We start from the raw sequence: 21,806 nt of genomic DNA on the forward strand, positions 1-21,806 counted from the left end.
GCCATTTTGGATTATATGAAAATTTCAGATATCCAATGAAAGATTCGTTCTTCTCGTGCCGAAATATCCCCAGATACCAAGTTACATGCAAATCCAACGATATGCAGCCTAAATATCCACTTCCCGCTCTAGGCCGCCATTTTGAGAAGGACTGACTTTTCAGGAAAACCAATGCCAGAATCGTTTCTCTCATCTCGAAAAACCGAAGGATTCCGAGTTTCACACTAATCCGTCGATAAACAACGGAGATGCCAAATTTCCGCAATTTTGAACTTTGACCGGCCGCCATTTTGTCAAAAATGAACATTTTGACCTGCGGTTTACGCCAAAAATTTTCTTTTTTTATTATCTTTCGAATAAGGTATCACAAAGGGGGGGTTGCCATTTGAAAAAAAAAAGTCAGCCCCCGCCCCCCTCTAGGGGGGCCGCCCCCCCCCCGAATTTTGGGGGAACCAAAAAGTTGCTACTTTAGACCAAGGAACATTCCCATTCTCAATTTGGAAAAAGTTACAGGGGTGGTCAGTGACTTTTGGATAACCCTGTTCATTTAGTTTTTTTAGGTCGAACGAAGTCGGATACGGCAGAAATGAAAGGGCAATTGACCCCCAAGGAATCTGAATTTCATCCATCCAAGGCCCCTACTGCCCCCATTGGTAGGTAACATGGGGATCCACCTTCAAAAGTGGGGGTGCCAGTGCCCGTGAAAATCATTCCATCAAACTCAGGTGGTACATAAAATTTTAATCTACACAATCCCCAAAAAATCCAACACTGGCCATGTGCACAAGGGTGGTTCTTATTTTTCGACTTTTCGAAAATCAAATGTCTGACCCTCCTAAAAGTTGTCATTTAGTGTGAAAAGAACCTACAAAAAATTTCAGCCCGATCGGATCATCCTAAGTGGTGCCGCCGGGGCCGACAAGTCTCCAAGCGGGAACTTCAAATTTCGGGCAATTGCGTTTTTTCGTCATTTCGCGAATTTTTTTCTCCCTTTTAAAATGTAACTACGGCTTTGAAACTTTTTGAAGTAACACACTTTATAAGGTACTTTACGAGAAAAATAACACAATTTATCCCACCACTTTTAAAATGCCCCTTTTCACCCCTTAAAGTGGCCACATCGTGCGATTTTGCCGATTTTTCGTCACATTCTCCCCGCACGGTGTGCCTCTCTTCTACCTTTAAAATGTCGCTACGGCTTTGAAACTTTTGGAGGTTTACACTTTTTAAGGTACTTTATAAGAAAAATAAAGCACTTTACCTTATTATTTTTAAAATGCCCTTTTCAACCCCTCAAAGTAGCCGCATCGTGCGATTTCGTCGATTTTTCCTAACATTCTCCCCGCACGGTTTGCCTGAACGAATTTAAATTTTTTGACGAATCAAAAGTAATGGCGCTTCAGATTCATGAAGTAGAGTGACTGTCGAGTTATTTCAGTCAACAAGAAAAACAATCTGTCGAGCTCTTGGAAAATAAAGTCGACCTAAAGGTATTTTATGCCTAACAGGGGCAACTTTACCAATGGTAAGTCTCGTTATATCACTGATTTTAGCGACATGGTAAAGGGTATCCCTGGGTAAGGGCACCAAAATGCCCCTCCTCACGGATTTTGAATTTAATGGTCTAAACCCTTTCAGTAGGTCCTAAAAACATGGTTTTGGGCAATTTTACCCTCCTGACCCCAACCACCCCCCCTCCAGCCCCGAAAAACCCATTTTTCGGGGAATTTTGGGGTATTTTCACGTTTTATTTCATATCTCCCTAGTAGCAGAGTTATATAAAAATTTGTTTTTAAAAGTATAAACCGTAAATAACCACAAGCTAAAGAATATTCATTGTTTATGTAATGGATGTAAAGTTTTTTAGTTAAAAGTTTACATTATTAATACTTTAAGCTTTTTATGTAACCCTTAGTATAAAAGTTATATAATCAAATTCAAACAGCGTATAAAATGAATTTTCATTATTCTTCCTGGCTGGTAGCGCACTCTAGTTATGAAGTGTGCAAGTTTTCATATGCGTTACTACCAGGTGGTGGATCATCGTAGGGTTGTGACTTACCTTAAATCCGCGGCGTCCTAGTCGGGATTAGAACCCACGCCTCGGGATGGAGTTGCAATCCGAAGTCCAGTACTTTACCACCAGACCAGCCAGGCTTGATATGTGTGGGCCTCTAAATTCAATCTCTTAACTATCGCAGGCCTCTGAGTCCGTAATATGTTTGTTTATTGACGGATTCTTATGATATTTTACCAGACTTTATTATTTATTATTTATTTATTTATTGTTTTTTATTTAATGATGTAATTTTTTTCATTTTCATTTTTTTTAACTCTCTCTCTCATTTTTTTAGCTCTCTCTTTTTTTTAACTATCATGTTTTTTAACTATCATTTTTTCTAACTCTCTCTATTTTTTTAAACTCTCATTTTTTTTAACTCTCTCTCTCTCTCTCTCTCCCTCCCTCTCTCCCTCTCTCTCTCTCTCTCTATTTTTTTAACTTTATAATTGCGTCTTTTTCCAGTTTTAATTATTTGGGCCTTTTTCTAGTTTGAATTTATGTCGATGTATTTATGTTATTTATTTTATCATTTCCTTTTTTCTTTTAAATTTTTATAATATTAATTTAAAAATTTTAAAAAAAATTAAAATTTTTAAAATAATATTTAATAATATTTTTAAAATATTAACAAAAATAATTATGATATACTTTAAAAATATGATAAAATATTATTTTGAAAATTTTAATTTTTTATATTTTTAATATATTTTTAAAATGTTTTAAAAATATTCATTGATTGTATTTCAAAAGTACTTTTGAAAATATTTTAAAAATACATGAAAAACATTTTAAAAATATATTAAATTTCAATATTTTTAAAATATTTTTAAAATATTGCTGTCTAACTGGGCAGGGTTATGAGCCAGACACGCTACCAACTGAGGTAACAGGGCTCATCGGATTGTGTGCCGAAATATCCCCTTTTAACTCGTCTCGGAGCCACTAATACCTCTAATAATACGTATCCCACGCAGTCTGAGAGTCGAGGGTGCGTTCATTGAAATGAGATCATCATCATCATTCATGAAAATGAGATAGGTTTACGTTAAAGTCATTCAGGTCATTTATATAACAGTTATATTAAGCAAATTAAGCAAAAGGATACTATGCGTATAAAGAAAATTTATAAAAACTCTTCCTCAATTATATGAATTTTATATAAACGTTATCTTCTGAAAATATGAATAATTATTTTCATGGGCATTTTATATAAAACTTATATACACAATATATAAACTTTAGTTAAAATGGTGCTTATATAACCGGTATGAATTCCTTATACGTTTGTTAGGAAGGGGAAAGTGAATCATGCTACTAGGGCCCGCAATTTTCGATAAAAATGCACCAAAATTTCACCAATTACACATCAGACCAGTCAGATTCTTGGGTAAAAAAATCAAATTTATCGTAGGGGAGACCGGGGCACAGTGACCTGGGATTTTTCCTTTTGCTTTCTCTGCTCTTCCTGAAGAGGTTTCTGAAGATCTGCTATGGGGGGATGATAAGTGTATGTCAGTACCTTAAAACCCCTGGAAGTTTCAAAGGTCTGCACCTATTAGAAAAATTGTTAAAAATCCAAGAAAGTTGAAAAAAATTTTGGCCACTGTACCCCAAGGCTGGGGCACAGTGCTCACGGGACTAGGGCACAGTGACCATTTTTCTTGTGAGTGGCCTTAGGAACCCTCTCTACCCCTACAGGAAAGGAAGTTCGACATTTCTTATCCTGGAAGGGAAGGATGATTCATCTCCTACTTAGAGGAGGGTATTAACAAATTCGGGGGGGGGGGGGGGTAAATTTTTGGGGGGCAACAATTTGCCAAAATTCACCAAATTAAGTCAGTATTTTAGGTAAAGAAGTGATTTAGTGAAAACGAAGGGGGGGGGGATCTTCATCCCATGCTCCCCGACGAGCCCAAGGGGGAGGGGGGTGAAGGTCCCATTTCCAGAAAGAGGGGAGGGGGTCCAGGGGGAAAGAGATCAGTGTGCCCCGGTAGGAGTTTTCATAAACATAACCTCATAACGTGATGATTCTGAAATAGTGGTAAACTTTTCAGTACAGGGTAATACACCCAAAGACATGTGCATTGGAAAATAGCAAGTAGATTTTCCTTGATTCATAATGTTAACGCCAAAAGTAATGAGAAATTAAATATTTAAAATGTGCAAAAACTTCCCTCAAAATAAATGACCTGTTGTCAGTAATTTCCGTTGTCAACAAACTGGAGATGCACATCATAGAAATGAAGTACCTATAGAGGGCTAACACCACACACAAACTAATGTTTCCCCGAGACAACCATAGGAGCGCTAGCGTCGCTTTGTTCACTGTGCCCCGGCGGTCACTGTGCCCCGGTCTCCCCTACCTTATTTAAGCCCCTAAAACAATTTATAAAAATCGTCAATTTCCAATTTTTTTCAGATTTTAGCGATTTTAAAAAAAATGAGGACACATACATTTTTTTTGTTGCCTTAAAATGTAGGTAATATACTCAGTTGTTACCAAAAAAAATTTCAAGCTTTCACGCGTGGTGCGTCCCACCGAAAAAATGGGTTTTTGGCGCCAAAACGGTTAAAATGGCTCTTTTGGCAACGGTTTACTCGCACGCTATCAAGATTGTAACACTAAAATCTCTAATTTTTGGTTTCAATGTTTCAAGAGGCATGCCCTAGTATCGTCAGAAAAGGTTTCAAGTCGATCGAGTCCTTGCGCCCCACGTAAAGTACCGGTTTTTGGTGCCGAAATGGTCAACATTGCTATTTCAGAAGAGGTTACTCGCATAGGGTGGCCCTTATTTTTGAATTTACGGAGTTCAAAGTGCGAAACCCTGCAAATGGTTTCATTTGACGAGAAAATAATGGGGAAAAAATAAAAATTGAGAAAAACATATTTTAAAACGCGCCTCAAAGACCCTAAAGTTCCGAGCGTGGCGTGCGAAGACGCGTTTTTTCGTCATTTCGCGAATTTTTTTCCTCCCTTTAAAATGTTCCTACGGCTTTGACATTTTTAGAGATTATACACTGTTTAGAGTACTTCACGAGAAAAATAATGAAATTTACATCTTTTTTATCCCCATCAAAGAGGCCTCGTCGTGCGATTTTGCCGATTCTCCCTTATAATCGCCCCGCACGGCGTGTCTTTTTTCAACGTTTAAATTGTTGCTACGGTTTTGAAATTTTCTGAAGTGTCACATACTTTATAGTAAATAACGAAAAAAATAACAAAATTTACCTCGCTACTTTTAAAATGCTCCTTTTCTCCTTCAAAGTGGCCACATACCTAATGCGATTTCGTCGATGATTGTTCTTACATTCTCTCGGCACGGTTTGCCTAAATGAGATTAAATTTTTTTAAGAGTCAAAAGCAAAAATTCTTCAGATTCTAGAAGTAGAGTGTCTACCGAGTCATTTAAACCGAAAATAAACAATTCTGTTCAGCTGCTGGAATACAAGTCGATTTAATGGTATTTTGGGGCTACCATGCAAATGAACGATATAAAAGGAGAATCGGCAAAATCGCACGACGAGGCCTCTTTGATGGGGATAAAAAAGATGTAAATTTCATTATTTTTCTCGTGAAGTACTCTAAACAGTGTATAATCTCTAAAAATGTCAAAGCCGTAGGAACATTTTAAAGGGAGGAAAAAAATTCGCGAAATGACGAAAAAAACGCGTCTTCGCACGCCACGCTCGGAACTTTAGGGTCTTTGAGGCGCGTTTTAAAATATGTTTTTCTCAATTTTTATTTTTTCCCCATTATTTTCTCGTCAAATGAAACCATTTGCAGGGTTTCGCACTTTGAACTCCGTAAATTCAAAAATAAGGGCCACCCTATGCGAGTAACCTCTTCTGAAATAGCAATGTTGACCATTTCGGCACCAAAAACCGGTACTTTACGTGGGGCGCAAGGACTCGATCGACTTGAAACCTTTTCTGACGATACTAGGGCATGCCTCTTGAAACATTGAAACCAAAAATTAGAGATTTTAGTGTTACAATCTTGATAGCGTGCGAGTAAACCGTTGCCAAAAGAGCCATTTTAACCGTTTTGGCGCCAAAAACCCATTTTTTCGGTGGGACGCACCACGCGTGAAAGCTTGAAATTTTTTTTGGTAACAACTGAGTATATTACCTACATTTTAAGGCAACAAAAAAAATGTATGTGTCCTCATTTTTTTTAAAATCGCTAAAATCTGAAAAAAATTGGAAATTGACGATTTTTACAAATTGTTTTAGGGGCCTAAATAAGGTACGATAAATTTGATTTTTTTTACCCAAGAATCTGACTGGTCTGATGTGTAATTGGTGAAATTTTGGTGCATTTTTATCGAAAATTGCGGGAGATATGAAATAAAACGTGAAAATACCCCAAAATTCTCCGAAAAATGGGTTTTTCGGGGCTGGAGGGGGGGTGGTAGGGGTTAGGAGGGTAAAATTGCCCAAAACCATGTTTTTAGGACCTACTGAAAGGGTTTAGACCATTAAATTCAAAATCCGTGAGGAGGGGCATTTTGGTGCCCTTACCCAGGGATACCCTTTTGGAGACCTGGAATTACCCATCGGAACCGAAAATTTCGCAAATTCTCCATGAAGCTCTCTATAAACGGCATGCTTTCTGGGCCGTCGATCCGGCCATCGAACCGAGTTTGATATGGAAGCTTATAATGACCTGAAGCTCACAGAAAAAATTCAATACGACCGTAGGAACAGTTTCCGAGTTTCGGGGGGAGGAAGGGAGGGGGTGTGTGAACAAATCCGATCTATCATTCGCCGTTTTCTTGTTGAATTTATTGATGTTGCCGCGGGCTTCTAGTTGTTGTTCACACATGTTCAGCTTATCGATAATGTACAATTTTTTAACATAGAATTAGATTTTCATGTCCAAGAATCGATCCATCGATTCGCTTTATCGATTTTTGGACATGAAAATCTAATTCTATGTTAAAAAATTGTATATTATCAATAAGCTGAACATGTGTGAACAACGATTAGAAGCCCGCGGCAACATCAATAAATTCAACAAGAAAACGGCGAATGATAGATTGGATTTGTTCACACACCCCCTCTTTTCCTCCCCCTTCGGGAAGAGGAAGGGAGAAGGAATAGGAACAGTTAGGAACAGTTTCCGAGTTTCGACTCGGAAACTGTTCCTACGGTCATATTGAATTTTTTCTGTGAGCTTCAGGTCAAGAATTTCACGTTTCTCGTGAAACCTTCCACGTGGAAAGCAACGTGTACCGGAACGTGTAGGTAATTCTACGTGGATGTCCATGTATTAAGTACCGTTTCCGGAACGTTCCCGTGTAAGGAACGTTTCAGTGTCCACGTCGCAGGAACGTTGCAGTGTCTACATTGCAGGGACGTGGCAGTGACTACATTGCACGGACGTGCAGACGTGCAGTAACATTAGAATCCACTTTTTTCGCAAAACATAGTGTGGCATATGCATGCAATATTCATTTTTGGGCTTTTCACAGTTTGTGTGTTTCTCTCCCTCCTAACGTGTTTACGATTAGAAAATTTCGTTAATTATCTACTTATTTGCGATAAATGACGATTAATTAAAATACTATCATTCACTTCATAGGCACGACTTTCATTTAGGTGTACGTACTAGAGGAGGAATAAGCACTTTCAGTTTTAGAGTAGAACATGAGGTCTACGGGTTAAAATTGTGGACATTGACTTGAGATACATAATTAGAAACAGACAAGTAAGTGCAAACCAGATAATTAACCAACTTTTATGTATGTAAAACACGGAGGTATAAATCACTTCAAGCACAACATTAAACTGCGAAAATCACTTGGTACGCCAATATCAAGATAACAAATAGTGGACTCTCTCGAACAGTTGCAACCTGCTGATCAGACTGATTCCAGGAACTTGGTTGGTGCCGACATGGGCTGCGCATGCGCTGTAGACTTTTTGAGTAATCTGCGCCCGCGCCGCGAAATGCAGCGCCACCTAGTGGGCGCTCCTGGCCTGTATCCTGCCTGTGCCGCCTTTTCTAGTACAACGTGCTTTGGACTACGTTGAATTATACGTCCCGGAAACATAGACAGCGAAACGGCGAAAGAGCGATTTTAACTTTTTAGGTTAGGTTTACAGAGCAACGTTCCTTTCCACGTTCCTGTTACGTCGCCAGTGAGACTTTTTCGGAGCACCCCTGTTCTTCCATGTTGATTACTACGTAGCAATTGTAAACGTTCCCGGAATGTTTCAAGGTCTACGTTGATTTCCACGTTGCTGAAACGTTTGATGTTATCTGGGTCGGTTCGATGGCCGGATCAACGGCCCAGAAAGCATGCAGTTTTTGAAGAGCTTCATGGAGAATTTGCGAAATTTTCGGTTCCGATGGGTAATTCCAGGTCTCCAAAATTTACCATGTCGCTAAAATCTGTGGTTTTAGTGTTCGAGTACTTAAAAAACCATATTCAAGAAACCTAGGCATCATAACTATCGAGACAATTTATTTTCAGTGATATAACGGGACTTACCATTGGTAAAGTTGCCCCTGTTAGGCATAAAATACCTTTAGGTCGACTTTATTTTCCAAGAGCTCGACAGATTGTTTTTCTTGTTGACTGAAATAACTCGACAGTCACTCTACTTCATGAATCTGAAGCGCCATTACTTTTGATTCGTCAAAAAATTTAAATTCGTTCAGGCAAACCGTGCGGGGAGAATGTTAGGAAAAATCGACGAAATCGCACGATGCGGCTACTTTGAGGGGTTGAAAAGGGCATTTTAAAAATAATAAGGTAAAGTGCTTTATTTTTCTTATAAAGTACCTTAAAAAGTGTAAACCTCCAAAAGTTTCAAAGCCGTAGCGACATTTTAAAGGTAGAAGAGAGGCACACCGTGCGGGGAGAATGTGACGAAAAATCGGCAAAATCGCACGATGTGGCCACTTTAAGGGGTGAAAAGGGGCATTTTAAAAGTGGTGGGATAAATTGTGTTATTTTTCTCGTAAAGTACCTTATAAAGTGTGTTACTTCAAAAAGTTTCAAAGCCGTAGTTACATTTTAAAAGGGAGAAAAAAATTCGCGAAATGACGAAAAAACGCAATTGCCCGAAATTTGAAGTTCCCGCTTGGAGACTTGTCGGCCCCGGCGGCACCACTTAGGATGATCCGATCAGGCTGAAATTTTTTGTAGGTTCTTTTCACACTAAATGACAACTTTTAGGAGGGTCAGACATTTGATTTTCGAAAAGTCGAAAAATAAGAACCACCCTAATGTGTACTGCCCAGAAAAATTTTCTCCGAATTGTTCACAGCACGCGAAATATTTCATAATAACGTGTTAAAAAATCACGAAAAGGTGATTTTCGTGGGCATCGATAGATAGCAGCCGTTTTCCCGATTTAGGCCCCCGCGTGTGCACTCGCTGTTATAGTAGGAGGTGCAGGTTAGGCACGATAACCGTGCTGTCGAACACGAAGAGAGGTTAAAAGTAGTCACGATCAATAATTAAATTGTATTTAAATGCACATCATCAGGACAAGTGTATCAACTATATCTAGGGTTTCAAACAATAAGAAACGTTTTACCGAAATTGAATTTAAAATTGAACACACGCACTTTATGAGTGAAAATAAATTGAAACATAATCGAGTTGCTATAGTGTACCTGAATTTTTAGTACGAGCTTATCAAACAAGTTAAATGTGAGAGTACCTCAGTGGCGTGCGGTGGGTTTAGTGACAGGGCAAGCTCTAGCGTTCGCCATCCCGGGGGGGGGGGGGGGGGGGGTTTAACGTAGCCTCCCTAGAAAATTCTTAAAATTGTACTCTATTTGCTCTCTTTTGCGGATGAAATCTGATGGAACGTCTTGAAAAACTCAAATTTCCTTCTCTCTTATTTATGATTTCGTTTACTCAACTTGTTTCGAATTTTATTGAGCATTGGAGGACGGCTCCATGCTCTTAACTCCTAATTTTGCCACCTATTTGAGGTAGGTATCATAGTCTTTATTCTACGGCATTTAGAATTTTTTGAGTTACTTAAATCCCCCCCCCCCAAAAAAAAAAAAAAAAAAAAAAAAAACAGCTTTCTGCGTTTAAAACATGATTGAGAATTGTCAAATTCATCACCAATATATCCGAGTGAGCGACATATTATAGAATTTAAGGGCATTTGCTCCGGAGGAGCAATTACAACCGCGACGGAAAGAGGGAACAAGATAGCGCATCGGAGGCAGAGGCAGCGCGCTGCGATGACGGGCCAAGAGAAGCGAGCTGCGATCGCGCAGCGAAGACAGAGTTAAGAAATTTCATGAAAGATTATAAAAAGAAATTCATAATGAAATTTCATGAAATTTCGTGAAATTTCATTTAACGCGCAGAATTCAGGATTAAACCCTTGAAACTTATGAATCTCCTCAAGTTCATTTATAGGCACGTGGTAAACTGTGAGAGGGAACTTTAGAAATGCCCAGAAAGTTGAGTAAAACAGCAAAAACATAATTTTGAATTTTTTAGCTTAAATTTTGGTTGAACACCAAAATAAATTTTACGGATAAAGTAAGACGTTAGCTTTCATATTTGGAGCAAAACAAATTTCTTGACTATAAAGAATCCTAGTACCCCATAATAGTATATCGTTCTTTTTGGTACAAAAGGGAGCGATCTTGAACTATATCTTTGAAACAATTTAAATGATTTTTTCATTTGTCTCTGATTTTTTCAGAAATTAACAGTTTGAAATTTGAGGTTAGGGTCCCCGGTCCCCCTCCCCATGATGAGCCAGAACTGCCAGAAGAGAAAGAGTAGTAAGAGAAGACCAGAAGAGAAGAGCTGAGAGAAGACCGCGCTCCAACTGGTCTAATTGACGAATATTATTCTCTTTGAAAATAAAAACAAATTCTGTTAGAAAAAATAAGCATTTTTGACATTTTGTCGGTCGAAAGAAATTTCATTCGATGAAATTTCTTGTGAAATTTCATGAAATTTCATTCGATGAAATTTCTTTTAGCAACTCTGAGCGAAGAGCTGGGCCTCGGAACGTACCGCACTCCCCGCCTGCCTTGATTTCGCCGCTGAGCAGTGGCGCTCCGCTCAGCTGATCGCAAGCGATTCTCCAGCGCATGAGTTGGCCCGTGTTCAGGCCGCGCTGCGCCACCTCCATCCTCTCTGCCGCTTTCCTACTTTAGTGGCTCTATACGTATTTCTGTCTCTTTCTCTTTCTATTTTTAATGCAATTTTCTTACTGAACACCTTTCATAAATTATATTTGCTAAAATGTAAAACATGTTAAAGCCCAAGTAGCATTTTGCAACGAAAAAATTGCAATTTAAATGAAATAAAATTTCCAGATGATTTCAACTTTCTTGCAAGAAAATTGCAATTATTTTACAACATCTGACCCCCTCATTGTAAAAAAGTTGCAATTTTTTTTTTTGCAAAGAAATTTAAATATTGACGACCTTTAAATTTCAACCCCTAAATTTTCCAGGGAAATTATAATAATTCGAACCCATGCTTACCTAATGTCCTACGACGTTTAGCAGCATAAAATACCGGACGCCCTTGAGTGGGCTTGAACCCGACCCGCGAATGTCATAGCGGAGCACTCTTCCACTGAGCTACAGGGAGCTGATGATGAGCTGGGTTGAAATCACGCCTGTTAAGGCTGTTATCGCATGCATTGCGTCAGTGCGTGGCTCAACATTCATCATAGATTTGATTAACGCCGTTTTTCTCAGGCTTCTTTCTTTTGCCTATTATTTATTTTTTTTCGTGTTATTTATTTTTTTTCATATTTTTTTTGTCTGATTTTTTTTTCGATATCACGTAATAGGTACTCACACTAAATTTACACCGGTGTAAATCACACCACATACTAACTTGAGAACTTAAAAATATTTTCAAAAAATATTTTTAAAATATTTTCAAAACTTTCTTAAGGAATATTTTTAACATGCATGTTTACAGGCAATATTTTTGAATTATTTTAAAAATATTTTTTGTAAACATTTTCAAAATATTCCTTTAAAATGTTTTAAAAATATTTTCAAAATATCTTAATTACAATATTGCCATGAAAATATTTTGATAAAGGTGACAATATTTTCAAAATATGTTGGGCTATATGGGTTAGGTGAGACATTTAAGTCGAAAAAACTTTGAAACAACTAGAGAATTGGATGCCAGGCACATGGCGTGAATTTGTTACAACATGATTGCACCGAAATTGCAGTCTTTATAGTACCTTGAAAAAGAAGGTTAGGCAACAAGCATAATCTACATTTCTTGCAAACTTATTGCAATAAAATTGCAACTTTTTAAGCGCCTTCAAATGAACGTATAGGCAACAAGCAAAAATTGCAATCAACTCACAATCCATTGCAATGAAATTGCAATCCATGCTACTTGGGAGGTGTAATTTTCTTCTTTCTCTTGAAATCTTTGGGCAAGCAGTGCTTGCCTTGCTTATCCGGACCGCACGCCACTGGAGTACCTACTATTCTAGCTAGAGCCGTGTAACGTCCTCTCCGTTGCGGAAGTTACACTTTTTCGACTTTGTATAACATGATAACTAAAGTGTCTAAATACGTTTTAACGCTATACTGGAGTATCAATGAAGAACATGTCCTATCGTTCACCAAACACGAACTTCTAAACTGGCTCCTGCGTTAATGGCATTAAGTTCAGTAGCTTTTCTGTTGCGGACGTTACATTTTCACATGCCCTCACAAAATGAGGAAAAATATTACATATATTTGGACTTTTCTGCTTTTTGAAGACTGTTTAATATTTTTAAGGAACTTAACTGTATAACTTCATATGATTTTAAATCATAAAGATGAAATGTGTTATAAATAAAAATTACTCCAAACATAACCTCGAAAATCACTGGTCTCGACATGCCTTCAGAAAAACTGGAAAATCTTGCGAATCTAGGAGCTTGAAATGAAAAGTGAACTCATTTCCTAAAATTGAAGATTTTTCCTATGCGGTGCACAAAAGTTTATCATAAACAAGTTAAGTTGATTTTTCAACCTCGAAGGTCCCGTTTAGAGATAATTCCCCTGTATTGGATGTATTTCTACCAAATCAGGGTGTCTAGCATCGGGAAAAACCGAAAAATATCAGGAATTTTGGCCGATCAGGATAAAATCGGAAAAATCGGACGTTTTATCAAGAATTTTTCTTACGCGAATCTCCTCAGCAGAGAAGTCTTCCTGCTTTTTGCCTACCGTGCCAGTAGGTAGTCGTCGTGCCATCTTTGTTTCCGATAATTTCTCGAAGAAAAATTAGGAAAATATCAAGAATTTTCAAAATGAAAAAGCAGGAATTTTTTACAGAATAACAGGAAAATATCAGGATTTTTCAAAATTAAAAAGTACTAGACCCTGAAAACAGAACTATGTGCAGGTGGGAAAGGGGAAAGATGGGGTGTGCTTGTTAGTCGAGGGCCGCAAATGAACGAGGAATATAAAGCGCCATTGCCGTCAGCGGCGACGATGAAGCCGAAGCCGCACACGCAGTGTGTCAGAACCCCAATCTGTTGCTTAAAACCTCTGTACACAAAGAGATGAAAATCTTCAAGTCTCTAAATTTGGTCGGATAACCACCAAATTTTGCACAGGCATTGGTGTAAGCTCGAAGAAGGTTCACCTAAAATTTCAAAACTTAGTCATCAAAAGTTTCAAAATGGCGGCCAAACATCGCCTGTTCAACTCATGTAAAAATCGTAAAACAACTAATTTTTAAGCGCCATGTGTTTGGGCAGAGGCCCAAAATAAAATGAGAAAAATAACTGAAGAAATGAAATGAGCAATTTTGGAAAGTGGACTGTATGTTTTATTGTACGAAAGGCTACCAGGCCGCGCGGGGCCGGCTACAGAACAAGTCTGGATTCCCTAATTGAGTCTTACGAGACGATTTGGAACACCAGGCTGCGCGGAGCCGGCTTCAGAGCGAGTCTGGGTTTGAAGAAAAAGGGAACGCGAGAATTTTGAGTCTTAAACGTAAACAAAAAAGAAACTCATGAACGGAAGATTTAAACTAATTTAGATGAACATGGAGAAATTGATACTTACACTATTGAAAGAAGAAAAGATCAAGAGTTACAAATTTGCCGAGAAAAAACACTGATGAAATAAGAAATCTAGCTTGAAGAGCTTTACTACGTTACAATTTACCTAAAGCTTGAAGAGCTATGTAGAGACTTAATACTAAGACGCGGATCTGAATCGCTACTGGAATACCAGTAGGGCACACTGCTGGAATGCCAGCAGGAACCTAACAAACGAAAATAAAAAAAGGATAGCAAGAAACCTATAAGAAACACTACTGGACTCCAGTAGGAAATCTAAACGTCACTGGATACCAGTGAGATGGCGAAAGAGAAGCGAAGAAAATACGAAAAGTACCGCTGGTATACCAGTGGGAGAAGATCGGCAAACGAAGGCGAAATTAAGTCGGCCACACGGGGGACCCTACCCAAGTAGCAGTGATCGCGATAAATTGCGATTTAATTGGAGAATGTATCGCGATTTTATCGACGTCGCGATTTATTGCAATATTATCGGGAGAAAAATCGCGATAAATTGCAACAAAATCGCGATATTATCGAACGCGATTTTATAGAGATAAAATTGCAATAAATTGCAATTTTTCATTAACGCATGAATGACGCATATGAAAGATGTTTCTATTCCGCCGCCGCCGTTTTTACCGAGATCCGTTGGTAACTTAACCATCTCATTTTTTTTTATCAATTATTAGTATAATGTTACAAAGACAGACTGGTAAGCTTACCTGAAAACCGGTATTTTTACTGATTTTTTTCAGGTAAGAATACCACTTTTATTGGTAATCAATCCCCGGTAACTTTACCATTTTATCTCGGTAATTCTACCACAGTCGATAAAAACTATTGGCGTTTTTCCCAAGGTCCATCGGTAACTTTGCCATCTCACTATTATTGGTAATTTTACAGAGACAGAATGATGAGATTACCAATAGAACCTTATTTTACCAACCGTATTTCAAGGTATGAAATAAAATACAGAGGAGGGAAAATTAAAAAAAAAAAAAATCCAATGAAAAATCGGTGTCAGTCAACGCAAAGACATAAGTTGTGAGGTTGCGAAGCGCCGATCCATGTATAAGAGGCTTCAATTCGCACACGCAAGTCATATAGCGGTCATAGCATAGTGACAATGTGCTGGCCTTCCACCGTAGCGATTGGGGTTCGAATCCCCGCGGAGGCTCCGGGGATTTTACGCTCGTCTTCGTCAAAGGACCTGACGGCTGAACCTAACGGCAATCGGCTGACGACTTTAACCCCTTTTTTTGGGCGATTTTATCAATCGCTAGGATCATCAACATCTGAGCGATCATCCTCGATCTTATCGCGATAAAATCGCAATTTTTTCGGGCCGATAAAATCGCAATAAAATCGCGAAAAGATCGAGGATAATCGCTCAAATGTTGATGATCCTAGCGATTTTATCGCCGATAAAATCGAGGATAATCGCGACTTTATCGGCGATAAAATCGCGATTTTTCCGTTGAAAAATGCTACTTGGGTACTTGGAGCTGTTTCGGCTCGATATTCGCGAGATCAAACAATAAACTAAAACCTGAACTTCCTATCGAAACAAAATGAAAATCTGAGTAAACTAAAAGTAACTGTATGATGTCCTCCTTAGGATATAAAAGTAAAAATAAAACTTTCCCGAGTCTTTTCCTGGAAAAGCGGGATCAAAAGGAACGGGATGGCTTACGAGACCCGCGCGCGATCTAGTGGATTGGCGCGGTACTAGCCTTTTGCCAGTCGAGCGCGGAGGGAAGGAGTGCGCTGGCCGACGCGGCGGTCAAGGTGGCTGCTCGCACGCGTTGCAATGAAAAAGGATGAAAATAAAAAATCAGTCCCTGACTGAACATACCCGCCCCGTTGAAACCACCCGGTTTCTAAACCAAAAAACTTCCTTAAGTCGGAGGGGGTACAAAGAGAAGAAATTAAAGAAGCTTCGATTAAGAACATGGTTAATATGGTTCATGAAGTTAAGAGTATTGTAGTAAGTAAAGAGTAACTAAAAAAATTGCTTGAGGGTTGTAAAGCCTCGTAAAAAAGTCAAGACTGACACCCAAAACTCTTTAGGAGGGTTGTAAGGCCTCAAAGAGATTTCAGAATGCGAGATGTCGACTTCCATCTTAAGTGGTTATTTGAGGGTGGTCTGATTGACATCACGCCTTTCGCAGGAGAGCGCTTGCGTCGTCTCTTACATGCAGGTTTCGCAGACACCTGTTCATCTGGGGGTCCCTTATTGGTTGAGGACACTTGAGGGGTAGCCTCGCAATTAGGATTCTTGGGGTCGCTCGATGACGACCAGGTGTGATTTTTTTGACAAGGACTCAGATTTCGGAGAAGCTGCAGATCCTTTTGAACATGGACCCACGATGACCCAACCAAAGACGCTGCTCAGAGCAACCGGTTCATTTGGGGTTGTGGTCTCACGTTTTCCAGTGAAGATGTACGGGAAAATATCCGCACCGATCAGGAGTTGAACATCCTGAGGCTCAAAGAAACGAGGATCCGCAAGTTGTAGGTGCCTATACTTGGAGCTAATGGGCTCGGGCACACTCGTGGTCGGCATTTGCGTGGTAATTTTCTCCATAATTACAGCATTACTCCTGAATATTGGTTTCCCAGACTTGTTGGGTTTAATAATACAAACAGTAGAGGCACTTACGCCAGGGATCGATTGGTCAGCTAATCCAATGATTCGCTCAGAGGTAGCGTCCCTGGGTAAACCTAGCCGTCGGGCACAGTCATCTCGAATGATTGTCGTCATCGAGGCACTGTCAATCATAGCCCGGACCTTATGGAAGCGTCCGTCGGCACCCTTGACTCGAACGACCGCAGTACCTAGTAATACTGTCTCGGTGGGATTGGACTTGAGAGCTTGATGCACTCTCTTAGATTCATCACCTGAAGAGTCTGCAGTCTCTTGCTCCGCTTGGGATTCAGAGCTCGAGGAGTTCTTGCGCTTGACTCGTTCTTTACGGTCGGAGAGCTGAGGGTCGGCCTCTTTGGGCATGTCACAGTGAAGCAAAGTATTGTGTCCGTCATTGCACACTCTGCAAGTTAGACCAGAATCACATCGGTCTTGATGATTTCCACTGCGAAGACAGATGGTGCACAAATGATTTTTCTCGACAAAATCCCTGCGTTCGTCGACGCTGGCTTCAATAAACTTTGGACATTTATAAAGAAAATGATCACAATCACATAGACACCGAGATCTAGTTTTCTCGGTAGGTGAGTGCGCAGTGGCTGTGAAAGATCTCTTTGGACTGGAGTCATGACTATACTTCTTGGAACTTTCACTCGAAGAACTGCTCATGGGTGCACTCGCCGTCAAGTCTAAAATTTCAATTTGTCTCTGGACAAATTTCAATAGATCCTTGGTCGTGGGCATGGTCTCTCTCGTTTGCCTTCTCTCAAAAGTTTTTACAAGAGATTTAGGAAGGCATTTCAAAGCTATGTGTAGAGTCATAAAGTCCCCGAGGTCAGCAATTTCCTGAGTTTTAATCGCTGAAACGCACTCACCAAAAGTCGACATGAAGTTCGATAGATCATTCTTGTTTTCGTTTTGAATGGCGGAAAAACTTAGGAGTTTGTTCAGCAAGCTTGAACCAATCATGCGCTTATTCTCGTACATCCCAATAAGAGCATCCCACGCTATTGGATAATTCACGTCCGTAATGGGTAACTCCTTTACGAGTGCTAAAGCAGGGCCAGACAGAGTGGTCCTCAAATAGTTCAGCTTGGCACTCGGAGTCAGGGACTCATGGTGATGGATCAGAGACTCAAAATTCGCGCGATATTCCGGCCATGCGCTTATTGTGCCGTCGAAAGTTTTCAAAGTAATTCGAGGCAGTGTGGGCGCATTGCTTGAAATGATCGTAGTGTTGTTCATCAGCGGATTAGAGTTATCAGCTGTGCCGGTGGACTCCAGTGCATCAGTCAGCCTTTTCTTAATCTCCGCAATTTTGAAATACACATCGGTGAAATGCTCTATCAACTCGCTGCTTTGATCAAAACTTGCCTCTGGGTTTAACCGTAACTCTATTTCGTAGCAGGACATGACCGTTTCTTGAAGGTTCTTTAGAGATTGTCTTGAATCTTCCTGCCGGCAAATGAATTCAGGCGACAATTTTTTCACTGCCAGGCAGCGCTCGGCAACTTCATAGCAAGCCTCTAATTGCCGACCGTAGATTTTCCGCTTATTTTTTAGACAGATCAACTCGATCTCTAAGTCAGTGACTTTCTTTGCTTTTACCTGGGAGGCATTACTATCATCGGATGCCATGCTGCTTCTTTGATAATCAGAATTTTCAAACAAAGACAGGAGAGACCTTTTGCCTTAGATTCAAACAAATAACAAATACAAACACCAAAGAAAAACTGCAAAAATTACAAATATGATAGATCAGAGGATCCAAGTCGGACAATCAAATGTTCCGAGGTCCCTCAGATCACCAATATATTCATTTAAAATTTCAAACACTTCAAAGATAATGGATCAGCGGATCCGGACCGAGCAGGACCAAATGTTTGGGCAGAGGCCCAAAATAAAATTAGAAAAATAAATGAGAGAAAGAAATGAGCAATTTTGGAAAGTGGACTGTATGTTTTATTGTACGAAAGGCTACCAGGCCGCGCGGGGCCGGCTACAGAACAAGTCTGGATTCCCTAATTGAGTCTTACGAGACGATTTGGAATACCAGGCTGCGCGGAGCCGGCTTCAGAGCGAGTCTGGGTTTGAAAAAAAAGGAAACGCGAGAATTTTGAATCTTAAACGTAAACGAAAAAGAAACTCATGAACGGAAGATTTAAACTAATTTAGATGAACATGGAGAAATTGATACTTACGCTATTGAAAAGAAGAAAAGATCAAGAGTTACAAATTTGCCGAGAAAAACACTGATGAAATAAGAAATCTAGCTTGAAGAGCTTTACTACGTTACAATTTACCTAAAGCTTGAAGAGCTTTGTAGAAACTTAATACTAAGACGCGGATCTGAATCGCTACTGGAATACCAGTAGGGCACACTGCTGGAATGCCAGCAGGAACCTAACAAACGAAAATAAAAAAAGATAGCAAGAAACCTATAAGAAACACTACTGGACTCCAGTAGGAAATCTAAACGTCACTGGATACCAGTGAGATGGCGAAAGAGAAGCGAAGAAAACACGAAAAGCACCGCTGGAATACCAGTGGGAGAAGATCGGCAAACGAAGGCGAAGATTAGTCGGCCACACGGGGGACCCTACTTGGAGCTGTTTCGGCTCGATATTCGCGAGATCAAACAATAAACTAAAACCTGAACTTCTTATCGAAACAAAATGAAAATCTGAGTGAACTAAAAGTAACTGTATGGTGTCCTCCTTAGGATATAAAAGTAAAAATAAAACTTTCCCGAGTCTTTTCCTGGAAAAGCGGGATCAAAAGGAACGGGATGGCTTACAAGACCCGCGCGCGATCTAGTGGATTGGCGCGGTACTAGCCTTTTGCCGGTCGAGCGCGGAGGGAAGGAGTGCGCTGGCCGACGCGGCGGTCACGGTGGCTGCTCGCACGCGTTGCAATGAAAAAGGATGAAAATAAAAATCAGTCCCTGACTGAACACCATGTGTGACCTAATGAACCCCAAAAATTAGTTAAATTATGCTTTGAGGATGTCTTGGGCTTATACATTCCATGTCAAAATGGCGAATTTCTCATTTGGCCATCCAAAGAAATATGAAATTCATATTATTAAAATGATGAGGTGAGGTCGGGTAACTGGGCAAGAGTTCGGAGAAAAATGTCAAAATTTTAACTTCATGATTTTTCCCCAATCATTATCTCGACAGTAGAGGCTACTTTTTTATTTTCTTTAGTAGGTATAACATCTAGTCTAAATGTAGGATGAGTCTTAAGTCGAATTTCATCTTTCAATTTTTCCCCACAAATTTCTAAAATTTTCTGTTTTTGCTGTGACTCAGTTACCCAACATCGTGGGGTAATGGGTCACTAAACTATGAACGAATTTTGACTTGCGTCTACATTTGTCTGAAGGTAAATGACGCGAAGAACACGATGCGAACATTGAAAATGCGAAAAAGTAACTCAGTAACTGAAAAATACGCAGTTCAAATCGCGCAACTTATCCGCAAATTTAAAACGCCCCAGTTTCGCGCCGCGCCGGATGATGTCATCCGGCACTAATCAGAAGCGAGCACAGGTTTCTACGACTTCTGTCAAATGTCTATCTACTCCTCGTATGTGAGAACAAAATTAAAGTCTAACTTATATCTTTATAATTAAAGAATCGAATCTCATTTATGTTATCTCTAGTGGACAAGCAATAACTTCACAAAGAAAGACGTTTTATTTTAACACACGTCAGTGGAAAATGAGAGAAGATTGTAATTTGACTACCGCAGTACATCACCACCGTTAGTTTCCCGCCATTCGGGTGCCCGAAGACCGATTAGATTTTCAGGAGACCGAACTTTCTCAGGAAATTCTAGATTTGATATATATGTATAAGGTGGCCCAGACCTACCACACCCGGCCTTTTTTAAAGGAAAACTGGTTTTGGTGTTTTGAAAAGTGGTTAGTCGAACAGGGAAATGACCAAAAAGAATCTAAATTTCATATCGTCAAGACCCCCAACGATTTTTTAGGGATTTTTTATGGGGGGCCATTCTCGTATCCAAAAATTGCGTTGAAAACGTGGTCAGTTATGGTCAAGATGGAATCCACGCAGAAGTTCAATAAATATAGAGTAGAAAAATATTCCGTCTCTCAATTTTCAATCAAATTAGAGACCTTCCAAAGATAAAGGGGGGGGGGCTGCGCGGCTGGTGCTACCGTGCTTAAAATCCACCCGATGAACGATAGTTTTCTTCCAAATACCTAAACTAACATCCCTGGATAAGCTGCAACTCTGAACTATCGTAAGGTAATTCTTCGTGGAAAATACAATATTTCAGAGCTAAGAGTCCTAAGAACAGGGCTTCCCAAGGCCATGCAGGGAGAATGCGCACTGCGCAGGCCCCTTTTGCCCTCTCCAGGCCCAAAGCCTAACCTAACTGTTCAAGAAAAACACGCATGTTGAGGTTTCAGACACCCAAAGAGCTACCGCTACCCACAATAGGGTATGTCATTTTTCCAAAAATTTCGAAAAGTCCCACTCCACTGGGGTTTCCTAGTAATGCCTGCCATTAAAATCACCCACTAAAAATTTGAACTTAATTGGACAATTTTTGGACCTACCGATCAAGTTCAAATTTATATAGGGTGATTTTAATGGCAGGAATCACTAGGAAAACCCGGTGGAGCGGGACTTAACGATACTTTTAGAAAAATGACATACCATACCGAGGGTAAGGGTAGCCCTTTGGGTATCAAAAACTTAAAATGCGTGTTTTCCTTGAACAGTTAGGTCGGGCTTTGGGCTTGGAGAGGACAAAAAGGGCATGTCCGCCATCTTGGATTTCTGAATTTTTAAAATTTGACCGGAAATTCGAGTTTCCCGACTAGAAATACCCTCTTGTACAAAGTTTCACCGCGATCACCTGGACAGGGGCCGAGTTAGCATTTTAGGCCATGTCCACCATCTTGGATTTCTGAATTTTCATTATTTGACCCGCAGTTCGAGGTTCCCGTCCAAAAATACCTCCCGATACCAAGTTTCACCAAGATCGGCTGGACAGGGGCCGAGATAGCATTTTAGGCCAT

General features: G+C 39.8%; 1 protein-coding gene across 1 annotated transcript; it reads right to left on the reverse strand.

The window, feature by feature from the left end:
• Positions 1-16,373: 16,373 nt before the first annotated feature.
• Positions 16,374-18,389, reverse strand: LOC140224022 (uncharacterized). Its single transcript, XM_072297072.1, has one exon. The coding sequence runs from the start codon at positions 18,387-18,389 to the stop codon at positions 16,374-16,376; it is 2,016 nt and encodes a 671-aa protein (XP_072153173.1).
• Between the last annotated feature and the right edge of the window lie 3,417 nt (positions 18,390-21,806).

The sequence above is a fragment of the Bemisia tabaci genome, chromosome 1 (genome assembly GCF_918797505.1).
Source record: "Bemisia tabaci chromosome 1, PGI_BMITA_v3".
Taxonomy (NCBI): domain Eukaryota; kingdom Metazoa; phylum Arthropoda; class Insecta; order Hemiptera; family Aleyrodidae; genus Bemisia; species Bemisia tabaci.